Genomic DNA, 26,061 nt, shown 5'->3' on the forward strand with positions numbered 1-26,061 from the left:
GCAGCCATGTTTCTGAAACAATATTTCTGAAACAACACTGATTTCCTTAATTTTGGGGGATCTGTCATTGGCCGATCCTCACATAGTATGAAACCCATCTTATGCACCAATCCTCTTACCTCTGCAAAGGTCTGAAAGTCAGTCACTGTCCCCTTTTGCTCTGCGAGAATGACAGCTCGCAATCAAGCGAAGAATAAAGCTAATGCTAGTCAGAGCCAGCTAGCGCTTATCTGCTGTGAAAAGAGTAAAGCTACTGAGAGGAAAATGATGGAATTTATGGCATTGGTAGACCAGCCATTTTTGGTCACTGTGCACTTTATTTTTGGTAAGAGGCTTAAATCAGGTCTGCGTTGTATTATGTTGTTTTTTGTTACCCACCATATGGGGTAACCTTAAAAAACAACAGCACATGCAACACAAAAGGGGTGCATGTTCTGACTACTTTTCACCCCTTTGTGTGCAGCAGTTCAGGCATTTAATATTTTTTTCCCATTTTACATGATGCAAGCACAGAGATGGGGGCCCTTCAGGTAATCACCACAGGAAGAAGAATAAGAGGAGAAATTGGGGGATGGAAGCTATGACTTTCTGGCGCACTAAAACGGGCTACTTTCATTTGCATATGAACACTTCTCTCAGGCGGCCATTTGCGTCAATCAGTGGTGCCTACTGCACTCTTGAAGCCCTCAACGTTTTTCATACCTCTTCTAAATTCATCTCGTCCGGATTGTCCCAGGGTTTGAAGAACTTGCCGGTTCGCTGCTGCTTTTTCAGCGGCACCACCACAATGTAATATGCCCTGGAAAAATACAAAAAAAGGAAAATTAATTGGTCAAACATGTCAAATTATACAAAATAAAAATTGATAAAATGGGAATATAGAGATACAAGTCAGTTCTTCAGCCCGTTTGTTTCTGGGATTTGCATAACAGTGTAGTCGGCCCAACAATTTTATACCACTATCTGTGTGATTTAAAACAAATATTATGAAGACAAATATTTTGAATTGGTGATATTCCGCTTCATTAATATTTACATAAAAGACACAGGTGGATAAAATGACGAATCAAATGATGAATCCTCTGTTACGGTTCTGATGCTCAAAGTTTCTTATGAAAAGGCAATACTTTACACGTAACTGTGACGTTAAAACACACAAGGTGCCATTTTTACATTTTTCATGGGACAACACTGTAGAAACAAGATTTTGACAAAGTAATGTATCTCTCATTGTTCAATATCGGTACATCCTCATCAAATATGTAGATTACTGTGAGCTAATAGATTTTCTACATACAGGAAGAGTTGCTTTTTGGTATTATGATGCTATTGTTGGTAAAATATCATGATAGTAAAGTCCTGTATCGTAGTCCAAAAAGTGACTACGGTTATGATTTCTGGGCTTGCTAGCCGATGCTGTGCCAAAACTTTGTCAAAATCCCAACTTACCGCACTTTCTCCGACGTCTGCACCGAGGGCAGCTCCACGGTCACCATGCCGTCTGAGTTTGTTTTGCCAATAAGGTAGGGTTTGGTGCGAAGGATGTCCGGCGCTGTCATGGTGGACACACGGTGCTGCAGGCCGCCGGCGCTGTTGCCACGGTTGGTCAACAGGAATGAGTACTGCGTCTCTGGTTGAAGACCCGTGATCAGCTTCTGCGCCAGTTTGCCCTCAACCTCCACGCTCTGGCCATTGTCATACAGGATCTGTGGGGAGGTAAAATACATCATATATACGTACAGTCCATATTTCACGTGATTCATGGTGGACGCTCTAAAAATTCCAATGGTTCATTCAGAAGAAACTTGGAAAAAGCGGATTATTTCTAGTTCCAACCAAATTATCGCTCACCGTGAAAGGCTGACCAGCGTTGTAGGTGTCCGGGATTTCCCATGTCAGCAACACAGATGTCTTCATGGCAGCTCTCACGTGGAAATTTTTTGCAAACACTGCTAAAAGACAGGGGGTAGCGGTTGATTTAAAAAATCTTATTTTGCACCACCATACAAGTACTTACGTGAGAACACCTCCAAACCCAGACTGTTAACACTTGTCCTCTTACCTTAACACCCACTCTTAAATGTAATGGCTGACTTTTAACTCAAGACAAAAACAAAAATTGGTACTTTTCCCATGTGAGTTGGAGTAAGGTTAGAGTTGCACTTTAATGCCTCCTGCTGTTAGCGGCATGGGAGACATACTAATAAGATGAGGGGACTAGTCATACCTTGATCCAAAGGCTGTGTCCTGATTTGGACACTTGGGCTATAGGGACCAGAACCCTTGTTGGTGAAGGCACACATTTTAATATCGTAAGTGGTGTCTGCCTTAAGGCCATCCAAGGCCACGGTCGATTCTGGGGCGGTGATGAAGAGTTCTGAGGGACTTCTCGGGCTGTTGATGTCCTTATACTGCAGAGCGTACTTGACTATTTGGCCGTTGCGCTCCGCCAGGAGGAGAGGTTGCCAGCTGACCTGAATAGTGGTTGTGGTGGCGCCGTCTGCGGTGATTCGCTGGGGGTACCCGCTTGGCACATCCTCGTTTGTGGTCACTTCCTTGACCGTTTCTTCACCAAACCCCACCTTGTTACGAGCAGAAAGCCGGAAGGTGTATGAGGCACCCTTGTGGATCTCTCTGGTTGTGTAGTGGTTATCTCGCTCTGGGAACTCTATGACTGTCAGGGGTTCTAGGTCCTTGCGCCCAAAACGGAGTCTGTAACCTTGCAGGAGCCCGTGGGTGACTGCTGGGGGATGCCACTGGAGAAGAGCAGTGCCCATGTTGGTGGTACTGACCATTAGTCGAGGTTTGTCAGGAACTAAGACAAAAGTAGTAAACAGAGGACTTAAATTACTAAATATACTGGTAATGTGTGTGTGTGTCCTGAAGTATGCAGTTCAGACAAAAGTATTGAGAAAAAAAATATCAAGAATGATATTTGGCATGACTATTTCTCCTGCCACCCAGTCTGCAACACACCACACCCTCAGATTTGCTCCTTTTGTTGGCTCTGGCATCCTTTTCAAATCCCTCCCTGGTAGAGGTCATGGCAAATCAAACCCAAGGCAGGACACCCGAGGCAGGCTATACAGACGATGAGCTGGCAACACCTTGGTATTCCCCCCCATAGTGGAACTACAAACGGGGCCAGGTCTGGCAATACCAACTTACACGACTGTCCTACTCTCCATTCCACTGGACCCTTAGGTGTGCCCCACTGTGATGTGGGTTCACATTGAGAGGAGTCAGTTGAGGTGGCTGGGGCATCTGTTTTGGATACCACCCTGGTGAGTCAAGGCCAAGTTCAATTGTAACATATGGCCCCCAAGGCTCTCTTATTCATGAGCAAATTATTTTGTCAAAAAGCAAAGGTCTGTCATTGTTACATTATCTGGCATCGGTGCTGGGGGTCCTAAATAAGGTAGTAAAAGGTATTGATAAAGAATTGTTTAACTTTATATGGAGAAACCAAACAATACTATTTGACAATACTATTTGAACAAAGGAATATTGTGCAACTCCATTAAAGATGGAGGATTAGGGATGATTAATACATTACTATTACATTACATTACATTACATTACTAATACATTAACTATGTTCCTGCAGTATTTTTGATTAAATTGTCCACTATGTGCCTTTGCTAAATGCGGTAACTTGACAAAACAGTTTGACATGTATGTTTTTGAAAGCAGACACAAGTGTTTTTTTTTTTTTGAAAAGTATGACTAAAATAAATAAAATAAAATAAAATAAAATAAAATAAAATAAAATAAAATAAAATAAAATAAAATAAAATAAAATAAAATAAAATAAAATAAAATAAAATAAAATAAAATAAAACAAAACAAAACAAAACAAAACAAAACAAAACAAAACAAAACAAAACAAAACATAACATTTTTTGGACATGTTAAAGACACCCGTAATAATATAAAACATACATTTATCATGCAAATTCTTCCATCCATAAATAGAAATGGTCAAAGAGAGCAACTCATGTGCAAGAAATGGACAGACACTTAATTCTGCTCAATAGATTGGATATCAAGAAAACTAAAAACATCCGAAATTGTAACAAAATCCAAAACACTATAAAAACACCAGTTACCTGCACCAGTGGTCGTGACCAATTTGGGCTTGCTGCGTGCGCCGTCGCCCTTTGTCGTGTATGCCGCCACAGTAACCGAATACGTGGTCTCGGCCTGCAACTCTGAGATGACCATTTCCTGTAAAGTCGCAGAAGGGGCATTCATTGGAACACTGTTTACAGACGATAACAACAAATAACTTAACTTGGGGAACATGGGGATCGGTATTGGAGAGCACAAAAAGACACATGCCACACATGCGGACAGAGACAGGGGGGAACGGGACAAGTTCTGGTTGAACTACTTACATGATCGGTTGTATCGTCATATTCCCACTGATTATGTTGCAGAGAAAAAGAGAGCAAATAAAGCCAATAACAAATATTAATCAATGTTGGACAGTATGGAGCCGTATCTTGTGGGCGTGAGTGTGGGTACCTGGGCATCATCAATCAGGATGTCCTTGATGACAGGCTGTCCTGTGGGCTCGCCATTAACCATCCTGACATAGTGCACCTGGTACCCTCGGATCTGACCGTGCTGCTTGGTAGGCATGGGCGAGCGCCAGATGACTTTAATTGACGACGAGTTGACAGCTTCCACCTCGACTTTGCGAGGTGGCCCACTAGGAACTGGAAGGGGGACATCATGGGATAGAAGGGACAAAAGGTCAAAAGGACAAAAGTTTTTTTTTGTTTTGTCCAAAGCCGCAAAATAGTGCCAAAAAAGTAAGAAAAAAAAAACCCTACAAAAATGTAGCGAGAATTTCAACAATGTAAAGGGGGGTAAAAAAATAGGTCTGGCAAGTGACCTAATCTGGAAACGAGAGTGGAAAAACCAAAAGAGAAAAGTGGAGCCAAAAAGAGTGGCTTCAAGTGGAACAAAGCTTGAAGCACTGCAAGAATTTTGGCTATGAAGCGAGAAAAAAAAATGACAAAAATGATTTTACCACATCACACAGTTGCAAAAACAGCCTCGTGGGAAAAATAACTTCCACTTTTGTTGGCATCCCCTCTGTCCTAAAAAAGGTGTCAAAAATTCAGAATTTGGTAATTTCCATTACCATTACCAAAACGACAGATGGGACTGGAAGTCGGAGGCCATACCATGTGTTGCGCCAAAAAAAAGGGTGGAAAAAAGTTGGAAAAAGCATCCAAAGTGTGTTAGAAGCAGGCCAAAGGAGAGGAGTTAGTCAGTTTTTGGGGGGCAGGGTGGCAGACACATACCATCCTCCTCCGTGCGGACGACTTGTGGCACACTTTCCGGTCCTGCTCCAGCATCAGTATGCGCAGTTACCGTCACGCGGTACTCAGTCCATTTCTCCAGGTTTTCCAAAAGGTACTGGGTGCTTTCCGGGGGGATGTTGTCTGCGACACGTCCGGTACCCGTGGCATCCTCCCCACCTTCATTGGCGGTGTACTGGATGCTGTATCGCCTTATGATGCCATTCTGCGATTCCATCGTCGGCGCTTGCCAACTTACCAGGATACTAGTGGATGTGGGGCTATAGCACTTGACATCCGTTGGTGGTCCGGAGGGTTCTGGTTGGTCCAATTGTGAACCAGTTGTTGTTTGGTGAGGCCATTTGTTTTTGTTTTTTTCGTAAGTTTTGATAATGATTGTAGAAATGGGAAAAAAGGAAACAAAAGAAAATGAGGACAAATGAAAGGTGGAACAAACTAAAAAAACACAAAGACCGATACAAAGTGATGATGGATGGAGGGGTGTTGGTTGGAAAGAGGACGGCTGTGCCTTACATTACCTCTACAACAAAACGACAAACATACTGTACGTCAAACATCCTAACTTTCTCTTCAATTACCTTTCGAAAGATGAAAGCAGAAAAGGTCGAAATATTCCAAATTTAAATTTGGCAAGCAGTTACCATCAATCCAAAAACATAAAGGTTGATGCGTTAAATGGTTTTGTTAAAAAATAAAAAAAGAGAAAAACAACATTGCATTCGTCACCAACCTTTCCGAAGCCTGTTGGTTTGTGGTAAAAGCCTTTGATTGTACGACGAGAGAACTTCCCAACAAGGAGACATGACTGATTTTTAGTAGATTCTCATCATCAAACATTAGCATGCATGGCGTCTGTTATACTGTACCTACCTTGCTACCTTGTCTTTCAGTGTATGTCACATTTATGTGAGAAATCGCAAGCCAAATTGGCGTATTTTGAATGGTTGTTACATAAATGTGAGGTCTTTAGAGTAGTACAAAATAACCTGAGCTTTCTTTGATGTCATTTTAGTGTAATTCGTCTGTAAGTTGTGTGTAAAGCAGACGCCAGAACTTCAGAATTTCGGGGTTAAAAAGACCTCAGCCAACTTATAAACACTTGTGGGATCAGCTTAGGTGCTGAATACCACTGAGTTGCTATCCCACAGCTGAGTCTAACCAGGCTGATACAGATGATTTTGAATGGTTGTGACATAAATGCAAAAAGTCTTTGGGCGGTACAAAATAAGCTGAGCGTTCAGCGTTGTAGCATTCGGCTCCAAATTTTAACCTCAGTGAATTTGCGTCTTTCATTGTGGCCTCATAGAAAGCTCAGTCTGATATGCAAAGTCAACTGACAAGGGCATGCCCTTTGAAGTTTTGGACAGCCACGGTGGACACTTGTAATCTTGTCTGCTGACTCAGCATTAAAAATGGTATTTAGTCATTCCTGTTTTCAAATGCATCACCCCCTCAATAGATCCTTGATTCTTGGGGTGCATCCAAAAACTCCCAAAATATTGGGATAATAGGGAAGAGGACCTACGTGTTTGTGGTGTTTCTGCAGAAATCTCGCTGGTGTAAGCACCCACGCCGTGTTTGCTACGTGCCGCCAGTCGGAAGGTGTATGTGGTGAAGGGTTTCAAGTCCTTCATGAGGTATGTGGATGTCGGCTCAAAGCTGATGCGCCTCTGGAAAGAAAATAAGTTGTCAGTTTGCATCCATTAACGTGCAAAGAAAAACAAAAATGTGCGTTCTGGAAGACTATTTTTTTAATGTAACATTTTTGTGAAACAGCATTGAGATAAGATTCTGCAACTTTGTGAACTTGCGTCACCGCGGTTTGGGACCAAACTCCATCTAATCACGCTGCCATCCCACAGCGGTGTGTGACCAGGTTAGTTTGACTGTCAGAGACCACGTCTGGATTTTGGGTGGTAAGAAAAATTTGAGTCTTGATCCCATGCTTTGTGACAGAGTTTGCCACCAGAATTTGGGGGGTGATCTCAGATTGAGTGAGCTGTTAGAGGGGCCAATACAACCACATTGCCATCACACAGCAGTGTGTGACCAGGGTGATTTGACTCTAACTACTGGAGACGTAAAGTAAGAGAAGTAAATATTAGTAAATAGGAGGACGAGTGTTGCCATCGTCTTGCTAACGATGTGTCACCAGGCTGCTGTGACTGTTTACCCAAGACTACCTCCGCAATTTGGGAGAAGGAAGAATGGCGTCTTGACCTCAGCCTAACTTGTGGCATCAGCTTCAGGGTGCTGGTATGAATGCTAGAGTGGCCAAGATAACATGCTGCCATCCCACAGCAGTGTGTGATCAGGGTGGGGTTACTGATCATCCACTAGTTTAATGTAATTTGGCAAGGAGCAGAAACAGACACCAATCACACATTTACGAACATTTTGTTGTAGTTAGACGCCAAATGTTACCTCGTCTTTATCATCCCTCTTCTTGTACAAAAGATCGTATCCTGTAATTTGGTTTTCCTGTCCCGTCTGGACTGGTGCCACCCACGAAAGCAGAACGCTTGTTTCCGACTTCGCTTCTCCCTTGAAGTCTGTTGGTTGGGCAGGAACTGGAACAGGAATAAAGAGATGATAGCTTATTGCAAGTAAACAACAAGACAATTAGCATTTCTTGTTCTTGGAGATTAGCGTTTGTTGACAGCCCAGAGATGTTTGTAACTGTGACTAAAATGTTTTTGAGACCGTGACTATACAAGTCATTAAAGCAGGCTCACCTCCTGTCTTTGCAATGATTTGAAGATCCGGGGAAAGAGGTCCGTCTCCCACTGAGGTGTAGGCTAAAACCTTGATGTAGTAAGTTTTATTTGGGATGAGGCCCTGAATGGTGACAAAGTTAGCCCCCCTTACAATCTGCTTCTCCCAGAGGTTGACATGCTGCAACGAATCCAAAGTGTAGTAGATTCTGTATCCCATAATCTGCCCGTTAGCTTCCTCCGGTTCCTCCCAGTTGATGACAGCCGTCGTGGCGCTCATCATTTGCCCCCGGAGCCGCCTCGGCGCCGTGCTGGGTGCCTGCTCTGCCGTCTTAGCCTCAATGCCCTCACTCGGTGGGCCTCTCCCTATGTTGTTGACCGCCACCACGCGGAACTCATAGTCCGAATAGGGGCTTAGGCCACCCACGCTGTAGCGGGTGGTCGCCACCCCGTCAATCTCTTTGTAGGAGTCCTCCGAGTACTTGGACTTGTGTTGGATGATGTAGTAGGACACCGGTTCAGGGTTACCGGAATCCCAAGTCAGGGTGATGCTGGTGGCGGTACGCTCAGTCACCACAGGTGTGCCGGGTGTCTTGGGTAACGCTGGGAAAAGGGCACAGAAATTACATTGGTGATGCCCCCTGAAGGTTGTCATCAAAATGCTTTGAGAACTTACTAGCATACATGTAATTTCAGATATTGCCAAAGATGACGAATGGTCAATGACTTATGGGCAGCTAGTTGGTCCTGCCAGTTCCCCTACATTATAAAGATGTTTTTAACCAGTTTTGCTGAACCTTTACAGCCATGTGTCAGTCAGTCTTTGTTTGTGTACCAAACACCTTGACAAAATTATCAGCGGTTCACGAGCTGAAGACTTAAACCATCCCGATCTTAAAATTGTCAGTATACAATTCTTCTGAAATTAACTCAACAGTCATTATTTGTATCTAAATGGCTCGCAACACAAGTGGAAACCATAGCGCCCCAGCGCCAGGAGCTGTCATGCCACAGCTGCAGAACACGTCAGCAAGGCAATTGTTATCTTAGAGGTTTGTTTGGACTTATGTTGGGGATAGGATCATGTTCTGTCTCACAATGCCACACGATATGATGGAATTCTGCTTCAGTGAACCGCAGCTCCTCAACGGCTGGAAGCATTTGTGCAGCCCCAGACCGTGATGACACCAACATCAAGACACAATTATCTTGCTACTTACTTTTCTTGAAGTTATTTACAAAGTAATGACTGTGGGCATGTGATAATTCATACTTGTCCTTGATGAACCGCAGCTCCCCCAAATGCTGTCAGCACTTGTGCAGCCTCAGAACGTGACGCCACCATTGGCAAGACACAATTATCATTTGTGTTGCTTTTACTTCACTAAGATTATGTGGATAGTAAAGCTACGTATACAAGCTGTACACTGACTACTCTAAAGTATATCAGAGTTTCTTCAACATGTATATTGTAATAAAAATGGTGGCCAGTCCTCTACATGCTTATTTAATGTTTAAAGTCATGTTCTTTGCTAATCTCAGGTTGTGTTTATGACTTTAATAATTTAGCAGCAGGATTTATGGCTTTAATTCCTCACGCCGTGGCGTAAAAGGCAATAGATTGTCTTTATATGCCGCGTGAAGTATGCTACAGGGGGTCGGCGCTGTCAGGTTGTTATATTGTGACTAATATCTCTGTTATGTTTGCCAAAAAAAGAATAAGCGAGGCCTATCCCCTTGCGAGGCAGCATAGATATGATTGAGTTCAGATAAGTGGCGTGCCGGCGGAGGACACAGAGATAAGCCCCTAACGGTATTTTCCGGTGTCTTGACACGGCAAGGAGGCTCATGTTGGGTCTCGTCTAAAAGTGTTAAAAACACCTCTCCGTAGGTGACCCGTCATGGTTCATGTCTGATTGGAGTGATGACTCACAAGCTGGGAGACAACTGTGGAAGCTTGATTTACGGGACATACTGTAACGTTAGTGACACCCACATCACCAAAAATACTGTATTTTTACTGTCATTACTATTGTGCCCCACTTTTCTTTTTTAACACCATAGTTATCCTATATATTGTACATAAAACCTGAGCAATTAGCTGTAAATAGTTGCCATTGTTCTGTTTTACTGTGTTATTTTTTTATTGCCAGAATATTATTACTTTTATATGTCAATTTTTACTATATTTTATGAGCAAAAAAAAGATAATAAATCACAATTACATATACTTAAAATATGAGAGTGGTCTCCAATTCTCATCATCGGTATACTTCAACTATGAGAGGCAAGATGAGAAAAGAAAAAATCCAGAAAATCAAACATCAAATATTTTTAAGAATTTATTTGCACATTATGGGGGAAAATAAGTAAAGTATTTATTGTATGTATATATTGTATATGTATTAACAGCGCGACTGGAGATACATATATTGTGTTGGAATTGCACTGCTGTTGGGGATGTAACACGATGCATCCATCTGCCGTGACAACAAAGAGGTTATAATTATGCTAAAAATTGTAATGTGATTAATGAAATGAATTAGTCACGATACACACACACACACACACGCACAGTCTTGGGCTGTCAAATAATTAAATTCAAATTAAATAAAATTAATCATGATTAATCACCATTTGCAACTGTCTGAAAAATTCCCATTTTACAGTATTTTATTGGAAGAAAAATACATAACATATGATTATATATATTTGCATGTGTTAACAGCTCTAAATTAACTGAAAATTTAAGCTAAAAGACCTAACACTAGTTTCTCTAACAGTACCAGACCATTTGAATGTGTCCATTCAACATTATGTCAGGCTGGTCGACACCCTATGTACACCCTATATGCTGGTTGACACCACCTTTGTTGGTGTCTGCCTGCATCTTGACTCTGGGACCTCCAAGTCCAGGTCCAAGTCCATAGTCTTCCCTGCCAGCATCTTGCACCTTGCTGTAATGTGCTACACTGTCTCTGTGGCTTCTTTGCACAGTCCGTACTTGAGGTCCTGTCTGATGTGGTGGTAGACCCCGGCCTCTATTAATCTTGTGTCTAGGGCATGTTCCTGTGCTGCCATGATTAGTGTCTCCATGCAGTCTTTCAGTCCAGCCTTTTCCAGCCACTGGTATGTTTTCCCAATGTCAGCCACTTCTTCCAGTTGTTGGTGGTGCATGCCATGCAGGGGTTTGTCTTTCCATGACAGTGCCCATCTGGCTTCTCCCCCTAAGTGGGATTCTATTGCCTGAGGCATTCACATAGTAGGTAGGCCTTGGGGTCATCTTCTTGGAGACATGTTTCATCATGACACTCACTGGTCCTCCGCCCCCCTTTTCTCACTTTGCTTTCTTTGCATCCCTTCCAGTGGGCAGTGTATTCTATCAGTGCAGTATCTGGTTCTGGGTGGGGCACAGGTGTTAATGGACTGGATCTTATTTTTTGCCATTTGGCTGACTCTTCAGGATCTGCCTCGCCCTCTCTAGGTATTTGACTGTGCCTGACCTCTGAGCTGCCTCCTAATGGTTACCATATGTCTGCGGGATACCCAGGTATTTGTAACTGTCCTGCACATCTGTTATGTTGCCTTCAGGTAGTTCAACCCCTTCAGTTGTGATCGTCTAGATATCATTCGCATTGATGTAGCTTGTGTAAAGGCTCATTGTTGTTCCACTTGTGCACCCACACGTGAAGCCACGCTTGTAAGTTTACTCAGTCTCAGACACTTTTTGGGGCTTTTCTTGTAGCCCCTTGACTTCCATGAGAGGTACTGTATTGTCCATATAACTATGAGGTCCATTGTAAGTTGTTAACATTTCTCAATACATAAAACGTAACATTATAAAAAAAATCGAAATGTATCAATTGATAAATCATTGATGTGAAAAGTAACAGACATATGCAGGAGATGAGTATATGTAAATGGTGCACCCCTCCCAACATGCAGAACCATATGTTGTTCGAAGGGCCCCGTGATCCACGGGGGACCCCATTTTACATATGGCAAATATGCATCAGTGCCGTGAGGCATAGAGCACCGAGTCAGCCCGAGGAAGGAGAAGATTAAAAAAAATAGGCGAGTAATCTGACAGTGAGGTTAACACCATGGTTGACAGCACGCAGCAGGATAAGAGAGTAAAATGACAGAATTCACCCGCTCATCTGTCAGTCCCTGGCGGTGTAATGGTACAGTTGCTGCCTTTTAAGGCAAAGGGTGTGGGTTAGAGCCCAGCCCTGGACAGTTGTTTTTTTATTCTGCAGTTTTTTATTTTGGTCAATAATTTATTGTTTCCCATGTATCGGTATGGCATCAAAAGAGGTATCATGAATTGTTATTAAAAGTCTGCTTAGAGCCCCAATTTGGAGGGCGGCCCTGTGTGTAAGTGGCTAATAAAATACAATATATGTATGTATGTTCAGTTGTATCTAATAAAACGGTCATTAGCTGTGCATACCTTTGACTGTAATCTGTGCCACTGCTTCTATGACGCCTAGCGTGGACATAGCCACGCACGTGTAGTTGGCCGACTGTCGCACGTCTGTCAACTCCAACACGTTGCGTCCGATGGGCATGTCGTCCTCCGGCGTTAGGTCCTCAGCGCCGAGCATCCACTTCACGTACGGCATGGGTGAGCCCACCGCCACACACGTGATGTTGACGCTGCCGCCTGGCATGATCTCGTTGTCCGTGGGCGGGATGGAGAAGCGCGGTGGGACACGGCGCACTGGGAGGAAATGAAGATAATTTGTAAGAAAAAACTACAATTGGAAAACAATGCAATATTGATGACAAACCACATTTACTGGTAAATGGATGTAAACACAACATGCACAACATACCACATCACTGTTGTTGTGCAGTATCGACAACTTTTTACAACAGTGATGTACAATCACAAAATAATACAGGTAAATAGCCTTTAAAAAAAACATATAACTATATCTATGCATTTTCTATGCTGCTTAGCCTCACTCGAGTCACGTGTATGCTGGAGCCTAACCCAGCTGCCAAGTCTTTGGGATTTAATGAGTTAATTAAATATATTATTGAATTATTTTTGTTACATATTTTGATTAGAACTATTTAGACCCTTCACCAAAAACATATCAAAACCTGTAAACAGGAAGTTGCATACTAAGCAAAGAAACACCGATATATATCAGCCTTGGTGGAGGTAAAAAAGCTGCAGTCTTTCATGAAAATAATATTAGTTTTTGTAAAAGTCTTTTTATTGGCCATTAACAACACTTGCTGTAAGAGTAGTGAATCCGGGGGACATGGCTTACATTATTAAACATTTAATTATTATCCAACTGGACATCCTGTCCCCAGTCACTTAACATTCTCCTCGCTCCTAAGCCATTCTTTTAGTCTATGGTGGCAATTACATCAAATAACATGAGCATATTTTGTATTATTATATGCTTTTAGAACTTCAACTGTCCATAGAGGCCAAGCGGGAACACTGTGAACATGCAAATATGGATCCCGTGGCCTCTAAATGGGCATGCACCTGAAGCAATAATGAGCATTCATCAACAGATGGGTGAAAACTGTAATAAGTAATAATATGACATTTTAAACACAATTTCAGCACATTTCTTGTCATTATTGGAGAAAGAGGAAAAACACACCAACCTTCTCGCAGCTCTGAGGGGATTTTTTTGACACAAAAAATAAAGAAAAATAAGGAGAAAAAACAGGGGAGAGTAAAAAGGCATCCAGGTTAAACAACTCGAAGGAGTGCACCCTGCTTAAATAAAACTCAATAAATAACACTAAAATGACCTTTTCTGTGTTAGTTTCATTCTGACCGAAAACAACCAGAGAAGACTAGATGCAAAACACACATACAGATACACTATACAGGGGGAAGCACTGAGACATGCCTTGTGATAGTCATTTTGAATATATTGTTTATTATTAAAAATATATAATTATAATAATTAAAAAAATCTAGTATATGTAATATATTTAATAGTATATTGTGTACCACTTTTACTTCCCGTAGCCCAAAAGAAAATAAGGAATAAGGAAATAAGAAAAATTGGTACTGCATTAATTCTTCAGAAGGTAAGATTGGTGCAATCAACTTTTTTTGTCGACCATGGCGAGACCTTTTTTCCGTGTTCGTGAATTCCATGTCAGACCGAAAAAAACATGCTTTAGTGTGCCTTATACGATCCATGGGCCACAAGTTGCCCACCCTTGATACAGAATATACTTGTTTAGTAAGCATAATATTAAAGCAAAAGGCATGAATCAGTGAGAAAATGCATCATATTTTTATCATTAAAAAAAAACTATAAAACATGTGTCCTTCCAATATTGGCCAATAAGGGGAAATAGAGAGGATTGCATAAAACAAGGGTAAAAGTGAGGATTGGAGAAGTCAAAGCAGACCCGATAGGTTCACATTAGTGCAGGTTAAAAAACAAAACAAAACAAGACTGTATACTTACTTTATGTGGCACCTGTAGGCTTTATTGAAAATCAATTGCTCTCTCAATAAAAAAAAAAATATATATATATATAGCATACCTCGGACATAAAGGTTGGCCGGTGCCGAGTAGCGCGTTCCGTCATTGTTGGTCGCCACACATTCGTACTTTCCCTGATCAGACTCTTCGCTCTGCTCAATCTGGAGGGCACCTGGTTGGGAATAACAAACGAGGGCAGCGGAGAAGACTTAAACAATGTAAAAACATAAATGTGTCAAAAAGACGTCCAATTTTAGCTGTAGTACGTAATAATAATGGCTTACTGTTCCTTTAAGAGCTATATCATTTGTTTGATCCACTGGCTGTGGCACAATGGAGACTGCAGAGAGCAGGAATCTCCAAAGTCATTCAGAAAGCTAAGACGCTAACACTTTTGTGAGATTATAGTGTTGTTGTTTTATTTGTATTTGGAATGTGTTGCATCCTAAACCATTAGAAGCCATAACAGATTACAAACATGTATGATATTTTGTGCAAATGCGTGTCCTTGTTTGCAGGCCATGTGTCATTTTTTTTGGCTCTTTTTTTGGTTGTCATAGACATATTACGCAAAATATCCTTAGAAAGTTCAAATACAGAGTTAGAGCTGCATAACATTTGCTCAAGTTTCATGAGAATACAGTGTGAATTTGAATGAGTCTTTGAGATGAAATAATTGTCAAATATTATGGATAACTTCCTAATCGGTTTTGGAAATGGGTTTTGATGATGTCTCATTACATGTTTTGTGAAATGACTTTGTCAAATTACTTACTAATTGTTAATTCTTTATTGTGAGACGTTTTGGTGGAATTCCAAATCAACTTTGGATGTTTCCTTGTCTTTACTTTTTCTATTTCAGCCATTAATGTCACTACTGTTGGCAAAACGTCAGTACACCCCTACATGAAAATGCCCAGATTGGGCCCAGAGTGCCAATATTTGGGGTGGATGACTTTTTCATCACTGTCTTCACAGGCTGCCTCTGGAATCCCCTTTTATTCCGACATGATGGCGTCACATAGCCGGTGGATGTTAGAAACCTTGTGCTCCTCCATCTTCTGTTTTAGGATCACTGCAGATGCGCAATAGGGTTTAGGTCCGGTTTGGAGGCTCCCGTTTGTCTATTATTTACTTTTTAACCCCGACATGCAGTCAAATCAACATTTCATAAATGAAAAACATTATTATATTTTATTATAATAACTATTGTATTTTCAAATAAATATTAGTATGGATAATTTAGATTGAACAGATACAGATGCAGATAGTGGTGTACTCGCTCATGCCTATTTATTATATGTATCATTTTAAATGATAAAGTAAATCGACATTTATGTTGATATTTATGATTCCAAACCATACTTTATTTAGAAAGTCAAAACTAGTATTTTTCAAAATAAAATTTTCACAACTTTTGTTGTATTGTTTTCCTTTCCTTTTGTTTCACAATGTTTCTTTCTCTTGAATATTGTGGTTCAATTCCAAATAGACTTTGAAGGTTCCTGTTTCTCTACTGTTTCTATTTTATACAGTGGTGTGAAGAAGTGTTTGCCCCTTTCCGGTCCTTCAGATCAAACACATTTTAATATTAGTCAATTACACAAAAAGCAGTTGAAGTGAAACTTTTTAGTATTAAGGGAGAATCAAAATCAAAACCTACGTACATGGCCTTGTGTGTAAAAGTGATTGCCCCCTAAACCTAATAACTGGTTGGACCATCCTCGGCAATCAAGTGTTTGCAATAACTTGCAATGAGTCTCTTAAACCGCTGTGGAGGAATTTTGGCCCATTCATCTTAGTAGATTTGTTATAATTCAAGCACATTCCACAACATGAAGCCACATGCCACAGCATCTCAATGGGATGCTGGTCAGGACTTTAAGTTGGCCCCTCCAAAGTCTTCATTCTATTTTTCTTCAGCCATTGAGAGGTGGACTTTCTGGTGTGTTTTGGATCATTGTCCTGCTGCAGAACCCAAGTTTGTTTCAGCTTGATGTCACAAACAGATGGTGGTTCATGCTCCTCCGGGATTTCTTGGTAGACAGCAAAATTTATGGTTCCATTTATCACAGAAAGTCCAACTCCTGAAGCAGCAAAACAGCCCCAGACCATCAAACTACCACCACCATATTTTACCATTGGTATGATGTTATTTTTCTGAAATGCTGCATTACTTTTTTTACGTCATATGTAATGGGACACACATGTCTTGGGGTCTGAGGGATCATCAAAATGTTTTCTGGAAAAAAATGAGACAAGCCACGCAGGACATTATTGCCCAGTGTCTGTCTTATGTGGAGTCATGAACACTGACCTTGACTGACACAAGTGAGGTCTGCACTTCTTTGGATGTTGTTGTGGGGTCTTTTGTCACCTCTTGGATGAGTCTTTGCTGCTCTTGGGGTGATTTGAACGTTCACCACTGTTCCATGTTTTCGCCATTTGTGGATAATGGCGTTAGAACCTTTTCTAATTTGATATGTCTCAATTAATCCCAGTTAAGTTATGTTTTAACGGGAAGGACAATGATTTCTTCACACAAGGCCATGTAGGTTTGGATTTTTTTTTCTCCCTTAATAATAACAAAAGTTTAATTATTAACTATATTTTGTGTTTTCATTGACTAATATTTAAATATGTAAAAAATAAGAAATCAGGAAGGGGGCAGACACCATTTCAAACTACTGTATATAAAAATAGAAATCACAACTACCCTTTTGGCATACTCGAAATATATTTTGAAGGGAAAAACTATGTCACTCATCGTAACTCCAATGCGACAAAATAGACAAATAAAAGAATAAAAAAGATTTAGCCCTGTTAATATAGTGTACAACATGTAACTGGTCAATATGGGGATGAGTGGTACTGCTTTAAGGGAAAACATGGATCAAACAAAAGAGGTTTACAGTAGAAGAAAAGCAGCATAACGGGAAAGGAATGACTTTTTTTTTTCCAGCATATTCAATCACAAATTGAGTCACATTGAGAAAAAGGCAGCATTATGCAAAAAAATGTGAGGGAAGAAAAAGATCCATTGCCCTTTCGAAACAAATTCAACACATAACCCTCTGGAATAAAAGTTTGCTTTTTTGTTGACATGCAAGAAATGGATGTCAGAACAACTTACAACCTCGCCAACAAACAAACCCTTAGCTGAAAAATAAAATACAAGTGTATTAGAGAAGACAAAATTCAAAATGTGCTGGGGCAAAAAGACACCCTTTGTTATTAAAAATCCACCATGGGATTAGCAGTGTGGTGTCACATGACCAGACAAAAACAACTGCAAAAAATATGTGCTCCTTCCTTCCGTCTCTCCGACTCTACTGTTTTCCCAAACCCTGAAAAAATCCAAAAATTACAAAAAAAAAGTCAAGAAAAGTGAGAAAAATAGGTGAGAAAGAGGTGGAAAAAAAGCACCGGAAGAAACTTTATCAAAAAAGTGGTCGTTTGGGCTTTTTTGTAGAGAGAGGTATAGGAGAGGAAAGCAAAGTAGAAGAATGGAAAAAAAAAATAGTTCAGCTTCTGCATCACTCCATTTTTTTAATGAATTTATTTTATTTTTTTGCTGAACAAAAACAGCTTAAGGGAGGGGAAAAATATGCTTGGTTGTTTTAGTTGGACAAAAAAGAGGGACACATGATTTGCTATATGGCAAAAAAACAACAAAAACAACAAAAATAATAATAATAATAATTGTCATTGGATATGCTTTTTTCTTTATCTTTTCGAGCCAGGGTAAGCATATCACAAGAGGCTCTAATAGAAATATAGAATCAAATAGATGGTATTTGAAATCAAAGAAGGAATGTGATGGAGAGGAAGAGGAGGAGGATAACAAACATGGCGGCGATTCACTTGAGCATCACTTCAGCGCTCTTACCTCGTATTGGCGTACCACCTGGGTGGATAATATGAATGCAAATAAGATTAGAAAGAAGAAGGATTAGTAAGTTTTTGGGGGAGGGGGGATGCTTTTGGAAGAAATGTAAACAGTAAATAGCAAGGGTGTAACGGTACGTGTATTTGTAATCATATTTTATGGTGCGGAACATTTCAAAACACATTTGGTGAGCGACAGGAAGTATAACTGTGGTAAAATTCTCCTGTAGGATTTGTATTTTTTGCCGTCACTGGTAATTGGAAAAAAAAAGGTTAAGTTAAGAGATTTGCTGAAGTTCATAAAAACGTACATTAAATATGTATATAGTCAGTATATATTTGCAATCACAAAAAAATAAATATATACTTAAAAAGTCTAATGATGATATGTTTCTTTAAATGTATTTTAATTTATTTCTAAAATTTATTCAATTATTTTTAAAATATATATTTCAGAAGTCACTTCCTCATATTTCCCTTTTTTGCCATCACTGGCAAACATGTAAAGGTAAATATCTCAGGATATTTTGCATTCCTGTGCTTTCTCAATTGACCACATATTCTGATTTATATATATTTTTTAATTCATTAAAAGAAGTTTCAATAAAATAATACAATACATATTGAATTTGAATTCCTCTGGTTGTATGGTTATCGTCATTTTCTTTTTTGCCATCTGCCAAGTTTCCCAAGATTACATTCAGTTCATTATTTTAAGTCAAATTTTATAATTTTATTTATTGAAAAATTACTTTTGGAGAATTTGCAGTTTTTACAAAAATTCAGCAGTTGTATGTTTTGCATTTTGTTCCTCTACTGTACGCACAATGAACCCCAACCGAGGTACGTACTAAAGTACGTCAATATGGCGTACCGTTACACCCCTAATAAATAAACAAAGAAACAGGAAAGGGACAGAACAAGAAGAGAGTTCTGTGCAGGATTCATCATCATCAGCGTCGAAGGACCATCTACTGAAGAAGGAAGACAACAAACCTCCCTAAACACTTCCTTAAATGCCCACATTTATTACCATTAGTTGAAAATAAGTGTATGTGAAGGTGAGCTGTGCCTCTAATAGTAGTAGTATTACAGTATTAATATAGTACCCTCAACTCATCTGTTAGTAAAATCCATGCCATGCATTCTTTTAATTGTAATTGTTGGAAAGAATTAGTGGGAAGGAGTGATGTGCGCTTTAGAGCTAAGTCAGCACTTACCAAAGGATTCTGTAGTAAAAACACAAAAACAAAAAAAATATAGAGAGAAGAAAGACATAATAAGGGTAAGAATATATGATGGTATTCTTGAAAGGGGTTAACTTGCATAAGACTTTGTTAATTTGGTTTGTTTATAAAAGCATTAAGAAGAAAAGTAGTGCAAGGTTAGTTGTGTTGACAAGACCAGACAAACATACAAGTTGTTGACAAACATTTTACAAGTAAACGCTGCAGGGAATAATGCTGGTTAGGTTTTTGGTAAAATACACTGTCAGAAATAGGGGTACCAGAGGACTCTAATGTCTCATAGTGCTTTGTTCCCAAGTACGTTCCCAAGCTTCAAAACTCCAGTATGCAAGCTGCAAAACCTTTGAGGGTAGAAATGTAGCTCAACAAGTACAATAATCCGACCATTGCTGTCCTTGGGGTCCAAACTTTATATGTTCAAAGGCCAAAAGGGCGTTGTATTCCCAAAGTGTAAGGCGTAAGCGACAAGCCTCCCTATTTGGTGAATTATCTATATTCTATCTATATTCATACACCTCAAAGTGAACATATTTGTTTACAAGACCAAATATAAGCTCCCAAGTTGTACAGTGCAAGGTACATAGCACCACAGTAACAAGCTATAGCGCCTCGACAGCCACAATAATCCAACAATTTCAGTCTCTCTGTGTCTAACTTTACAAATATACCCCATAGAGTGGATTATTGGACTCTAAGGAGAAATTTGTACCACTCGAGCTTCAAAAATATCCAGAAAATGGCTAATTTGTTGACTATTCTTCACTCATCTACCCCACAAAGTGAATTGCTGGACTCCTGTTTTACATTTCCTAAAGCCAAACAGGGAACACATACATTACTAAATATTCGAGTAGCACTGCAGTAACAAGCATTTGTATCCCTGAAGGTACTTTTTCTGAGAGTGTAAAGGCAAATAAAATGAAAAAAAAAAAAAAACATCAATCACTGTTATATGGACAATTATCGTGTCTTGTTGAATTTGTTTTTCTGTCACAATAAAAGTCCATATACCACTGACAACAACAAAAAAAAAAACAAATACTCTGACTTTCTTGATTTTGGATTGACTTAACAAAAATAAATGAAAAGGATGGAACCCACAAAAACAAAGAACCAATGTGTCTAAAAGGAAAAACAGCAAATTGGTCGCCCAAGACTAGAAGACAAAGGAGGACAGGTAGCACACAAACATACAATAAGACAGGAAATACTTGATGTCATGACCTAAAAAAATGAAAGCCACTGGTACATTAAATTAAGAGAGGACAACACAGTAAAAACATTTTTCTAAACCTACCTGATCGCAGCTGTTTAATACGTCCATTGTTGTTGGTGGTATTGACAGGGAGGAAGTCTTTGAACCAGGAGATATCAGGATCCGGGTTGCCACTCGCAGCACAGAGCATGGTGGCCGTACGGGTTCGCTCCACCACTTTGAGCTGGGGGCCCATGTCTATGGTGGGGAAACCAGGGGGCAGCTGGTCCTCTGGGGAGGGGGGGGTGAGAGGGCACAAGGGGAAATTTACGATTCGAATGGATAGAACTCTTGGAACTAAGTATTTGAAGAACTTGCGGACCTAAGAGCACTACTACTACACTATTGATCCATCGCTACCCACAGTAGCAAAAGGAGTCAGAAGTATCAAGCCTACTTGGAACAGATCAACTTTTTACACCTGGTTCACATCCAGGTAAGCGTAGAACTCAGAGTTCTGTGACAATTGGTATCAGAAGTGGGATCAGAACAATGTTTATTTTTTATGCTGCGTTGGCTACCAATTCAGGTGCTTCTATATCGAGTGTTACCGTACAAGGAAATAGTGACTTCACCTCCATAGTTAGCTTGAGCGATCAATGGGTATAATCTGCTAATGGCTTTGGGAGTTTATGTGTATATGGCCTTCTGTCACCAGCCAGAAATCTGCTCTCGGAGGTACTTTTGGAGCCAATGTCCTTTTCACACTTGGCACTCATACGGCCACCACCCCCCACGCCAACCCCCGATAGCAACGCCGCCGGCTAATGTGTGCAAATTGTCATTGGGGGTCTTTTCACAGCAAGCATCAGGCCTCAGCACTTTTCTTTTTTTATAGAAGGTGACTTCAGCATTTCTCTCTTCCATCTCATTTAGCGTGCGGCAGCCATTGTTGAATATACAGTACGCTAGCATGTGTTAAAACAGCAGCAGCCGCCCTTGTCTTAGGCTGCCCTTGAAATTGCAGTGCTCAGCGAGGTAGAACTCTAAAGAGGAGGAGGGGGGGGGAGTCCTTTCTTTCCCTTTCCTTGTTAATTTCAGCTTTGACTGTAACGGCTATTTTACAGATGGGACTGCACCCTTTTCAAACGTAAATTTGTAATTATATTGGCTACTGGCAAATAAATGCAGCACACAAGCTTTGGCGTTTCGCATCCTGAAGTAGACATTTTTTTTTTGAATGGCCCTGTTAAGCTGAACTGTCGTTAAAGCCAGATGTTAGCTGTGTTGCAGTTCACATCAAATGTTTTCGATTATTTGCAAAGAAAGTGACCGATTGTACATTTTAGATTAGATTTAGATTTAGATTTTTTAGATCAGCTCCAGATCTCTCTCCTTCTCTCTTTAATTGCCATTGCTCACTTGCGACACTATGCAGATTTAAGCCCTAAAAGTGAAGCGTATGACATATTTTATTGGTGACTGGAAATAGATTTTACATCATTTTATATTTTGCATTTTTTTATTTTAAAGTATACATCCATATCAATGACGTGAAGTGAGGGTAACGGCTGGTGACTGCTTTGGAGTTTTTTTTAATATTAATACAGATTGATTATTATGAGGATGACTAGAAGAAGACGACCATTTTTGGTAAATGTCATTCATGCTCATGTCATTCATTTATTTTTTATGAACTATTTTCTTTATATCTTGGCATTGAAATTAATCTATTTATCTAGTGTTTCATGTGGGGCTCATTATCATTCATAGTAGCAGTGCCATAATTCACATTTTGATAGACTTCCACATGACTTTTGCCGCAAGAAAGTTTCAAATATGGATATATGATTATGCTTTATTCTTGCAAGATGACACTCCTATAGAGCAATATAGCCTGGGGGCTAAGTCCCCTGTTTTTAAAACCGAGTGACCCCCCTGGATGTCATTATTTGTGTGCAGATCTAAATTACATTTTGGAACCAAAATTACTGGTGAGTAATTGTGATCATAATAGCTCGCTTTAATATGCTGTCTAAAGAAGGGGCTAAGTAAGAAAAAAATATATAAATATTTTTTTGCCAAATGGAATTTTGTAGTTCACACAGATTGCCACATCCGGTTTTTCTATTCAAAAACACAGCAATGCCCCTGAGGCTTGTGGCATGGCGATTGATTGCTCGTGTAGCATAACATAATTGTGTCTTCAACCTTAAATGTAGCAAGACTCTTCTTTAAAGTGCAACACAGGAGCAAGTTCAGGTGGGGACACCAGGAAGTGGAAAAGTTTCTGGTTCAGTCTGAAGTCAGTCATTCACTAATTTTTTTCTTATCCAAGATTTATCCACCGAGGTAGCGGTTCCTTTTCATTGTGCCAAGTACCCAAAAGCATTGTTGGAAGGCAGCCATGATTGTCATTTGGCGGGCGTGGATGCCGTCTCTCGTGAAGCCAAGCTGGTTTCCGGCGCATTGCAGCCTCATGAAATTTAATGAAGATTTCCAAAAAAGTGTGACTGTAGCCGACAATTAGCCATATCAGTGCCGGGAACGTATGGAAAAGTTTAAATTTATTTATGAATAGAGCGTGCAAAAGCCATGAAGACTGCAAGCTGAAGTGGCATCTAAAAAGCCACATGCCATCCGAAGTGAGCATCAAAAGCCACTTGAGCAGCAGAGTCGCCGTCGCCATGGTTCCCACTATTAGGTGAGTAAGTTGGCTTTTTATTTATTTTTCAAGGGAATATTTCATGTTTGCTTTTTTGTCTCGAGTGCCACTTTGGTGAAATTCAATTAAATTGTGTTTCTTAGGCATAGAGCTGAGAGCAACTTAATTAAGCAACAACTTAATAATCACTGGTAAATGTTGGTTGTGTGTCAGAAAAGGTATTAGGGTGTTTGGTCTGTTTATGGGAATTCTTCCAGTTTCAATTTCCTAAACCTATTCTCTTGAGCAAGGCACTCGAGAATCAAACTTGTACAACAGTCAACAATCCCACTTTTCCCATCACACAAGTGAAAATCCTGTACACTAGTACAGGGTACAGGACCTCGGTCTCGGCCATGAACCTAGGCAAGATCTACGCCATGTGATATTTTGATGTATACTTTTTTTCATATGTAAAAAAGTTAAGGACCGGGTTTTTTTTTTATAAAATGGATTTATGTTATCGAATGTTTTCAGGATTGACCGAGAAAGTCCCACAAAATCGAACGGTGGATCGCAATCGAGTGGTTGGCATCCAATGCTGTACACAACACTCGAGAATGAGGCTACTGGGCATGGTCTCTAGCTCTTGTCCACAAGTATCAAAGATCCCACTCAGGTCTATAGAGCAAGGTTAAAAAACCTGCTCGAGAAATCAGTCTCTTTGTCATGGTAACTGTCAACACCACATCTGATACCATTTGTTACAGAAATGTTTCCAAGACAGTCACAGGTCACTCATTGCACAAAAGTGTGTGACAAAATGTACTGTTTGCAACTCAAATAACTCTGTCACCGTGAACACATTCTTCGCCCTGAAGGTTATTCTGACTCATTTTAGGAATCAATCTGATTCTCTCTCCCTGATATGATTTTGAAAGCAGGCCACAAAACATTACCCACGGTATCGTGGCGGCAGCATGTGCCGAAGCAATTTCTATCCTACTCCACGGCGTATCACTTCAAGTTGAGGGGCACTGATCAAAGCTCTTTCCATGCTCCAAAAAATTCCAAAAAGAAGATAGAGGAGGGCGGGATGGAGCACTAATCAAGTGAATGATAGCACAGTGCTAACGAGGACGTAGCTTGGAATTACCTCGTTTCATGGCTTGCAAATGCATTAGCTGACCTAGAAGGAAACAGGAAGTGCAGTATGTGGCTATATTTGGTTATGTGTTGCATAGTTATCTTGGTATGTTTTGTTACAACCTCATAAATGAGTCAGCTTTGCAAGTACCACAGTTTTTGTGCAACGTCCCCTTACCACCACAGTTTATCTTTGAATATGTGGGTTGGTAAAGGGTGTGTGCTGTACAGTATTTGATCAGATTCAAATTCATGATTACAGGTGATTCTCGGTTTAGGTTTATTCGTGTAATCAGAAGAATCCATCCATCCATCTTCTATGGCGCTTATCCCAGCTGACTTTGGGCAAGAGGCGGGGTACACCCTGCACTGGTCGCCAGTCACATAATGCACATATAGACAACCATTCACACACACAATTTAGAGTTACCAATTAACCTAATGTGGGAGGAAACCGGAGTACTCGGAAAGAGAACATGCAAACTCCACAGAAAGATGCCCATTGGAGATTCAAACCAAATCTTTGAGATCTCCTGATTGTGTGGCCAACATACTAATGACTAAGCCACCGTGCGGCCGCTATTTAGCAGCATCACTATGAAATTTGGTTTGGTACCCTTCGCGGACTGACAAGCATTTGTGAAATTTGAGCATCACAGGTCGGAAAACCAGTCCTTATTTTGTAGATAAATAACATAACCTAACACTGCTTGGTTACAAACATTGGAATTTGATTAACTCTTCTTTTGAAGTGCCAGACTTTCTGCCGGGCACCCAAGGGAAACCAGGTTGCTTTAGTAACCCAATGAGCCGGAACAAAAGGCTGAGCGATATCTTCTTATAAAGCACAGGTTACTGCGAGGTTAGAGGGCAAGCTGCACCATTTTCAACCTTTTTTTTTCTTCTGAAACAATTCAACCTTGGGGCTAAAACTAATTCTACGGATGTGAAAATGTCCCAGATAACAGTTCAATGTGTCACAAAGGTTCAAATTATGTTTTATATATATATATAAAGAGCTGGACAAAGATGGTCTGCTCTGAATCAGCGTATGGCTCGAGTCCACAGGTGTAAAAAGTTGCTAATGAATATTGCTGCCAATGTGCCACTGTTGGCTCGCGCAGCTAATTCCAATTTAGTGTAATAGGAGTGTTAGCAGGAATAGGCCCGCTCTTTGCCTAAGTGGTATTACGCCTCACTAGCTTAGGGCCCTGTGAAAGGTAGTTCGGTAATTTCCTTAACAGATATGATTTTTGGGGAGACTGGGCGTAGATAAAACGGGGTTTCTGTCACCCACTAAAATGTGTTTAAAGGTGGGATGTATTATGTACTTTTGTGTGCTTATTGAAAAAAAAACCCATAAAGGTTATGTGTTATGGCTGACAAAAATTATAGCATGCTTATCCTGTATGTTG

General features: G+C 40.3%; 1 protein-coding gene across 39 annotated transcripts in view; it reads right to left on the reverse strand.

The window, feature by feature from the left end:
- LOC131124820 (receptor-type tyrosine-protein phosphatase delta-like) overlaps positions 1-26,061 on the reverse strand; it is a 330,087-nt gene that overhangs the window by 24,194 nt on the left and 279,832 nt on the right. For 8 of the 39 annotated variants that reach the window (XM_058065610.1, XM_058065626.1, XM_058065617.1 and 5 more), the window contains 17 exons: positions 20,959-21,147; positions 19,635-19,643; positions 18,416-18,433; positions 14,588-14,698; positions 13,685-13,696; positions 12,501-12,770; positions 8,069-8,650; positions 7,758-7,903; positions 6,859-7,003; positions 5,316-5,630; positions 4,528-4,721; positions 4,398-4,424; positions 4,110-4,227; positions 2,228-2,815; positions 1,852-1,952; positions 1,450-1,706; positions 703-799 (listed from right to left, as the gene is read on the reverse strand). In XM_058065610.1, coding sequence (XP_057921593.1) covers positions 703-799; positions 1,450-1,706; positions 1,852-1,952; positions 2,228-2,815; positions 4,110-4,227; positions 4,398-4,424; positions 4,528-4,721; positions 5,316-5,630; positions 6,859-7,003; positions 7,758-7,903; positions 8,069-8,650; positions 12,501-12,770; positions 13,685-13,696; positions 14,588-14,698; positions 18,416-18,433; positions 19,635-19,643; positions 20,959-21,147 — 3,179 coding nt within the window. The remainder of the gene's footprint in view (positions 1-702; positions 800-1,449; positions 1,707-1,851; positions 1,953-2,227; positions 2,816-4,109; positions 4,228-4,397; positions 4,425-4,527; positions 4,722-5,315; positions 5,631-6,858; positions 7,004-7,757; positions 7,904-8,068; positions 8,651-12,500; positions 12,771-13,684; positions 13,697-14,587; positions 14,699-18,415; positions 18,434-19,634; positions 19,644-20,958; positions 21,148-26,061) is intronic. The other 31 variants (XM_058065641.1, XM_058065636.1, XM_058065638.1 and 28 more) reach the window with 17 other exon arrangements.

This window comes from Doryrhamphus excisus, chromosome 3 (assembly GCF_030265055.1).
Source record: "Doryrhamphus excisus isolate RoL2022-K1 chromosome 3, RoL_Dexc_1.0, whole genome shotgun sequence".
Taxonomy (NCBI): Eukaryota; Metazoa; Chordata; class Actinopteri; order Syngnathiformes; family Syngnathidae; genus Doryrhamphus; species Doryrhamphus excisus.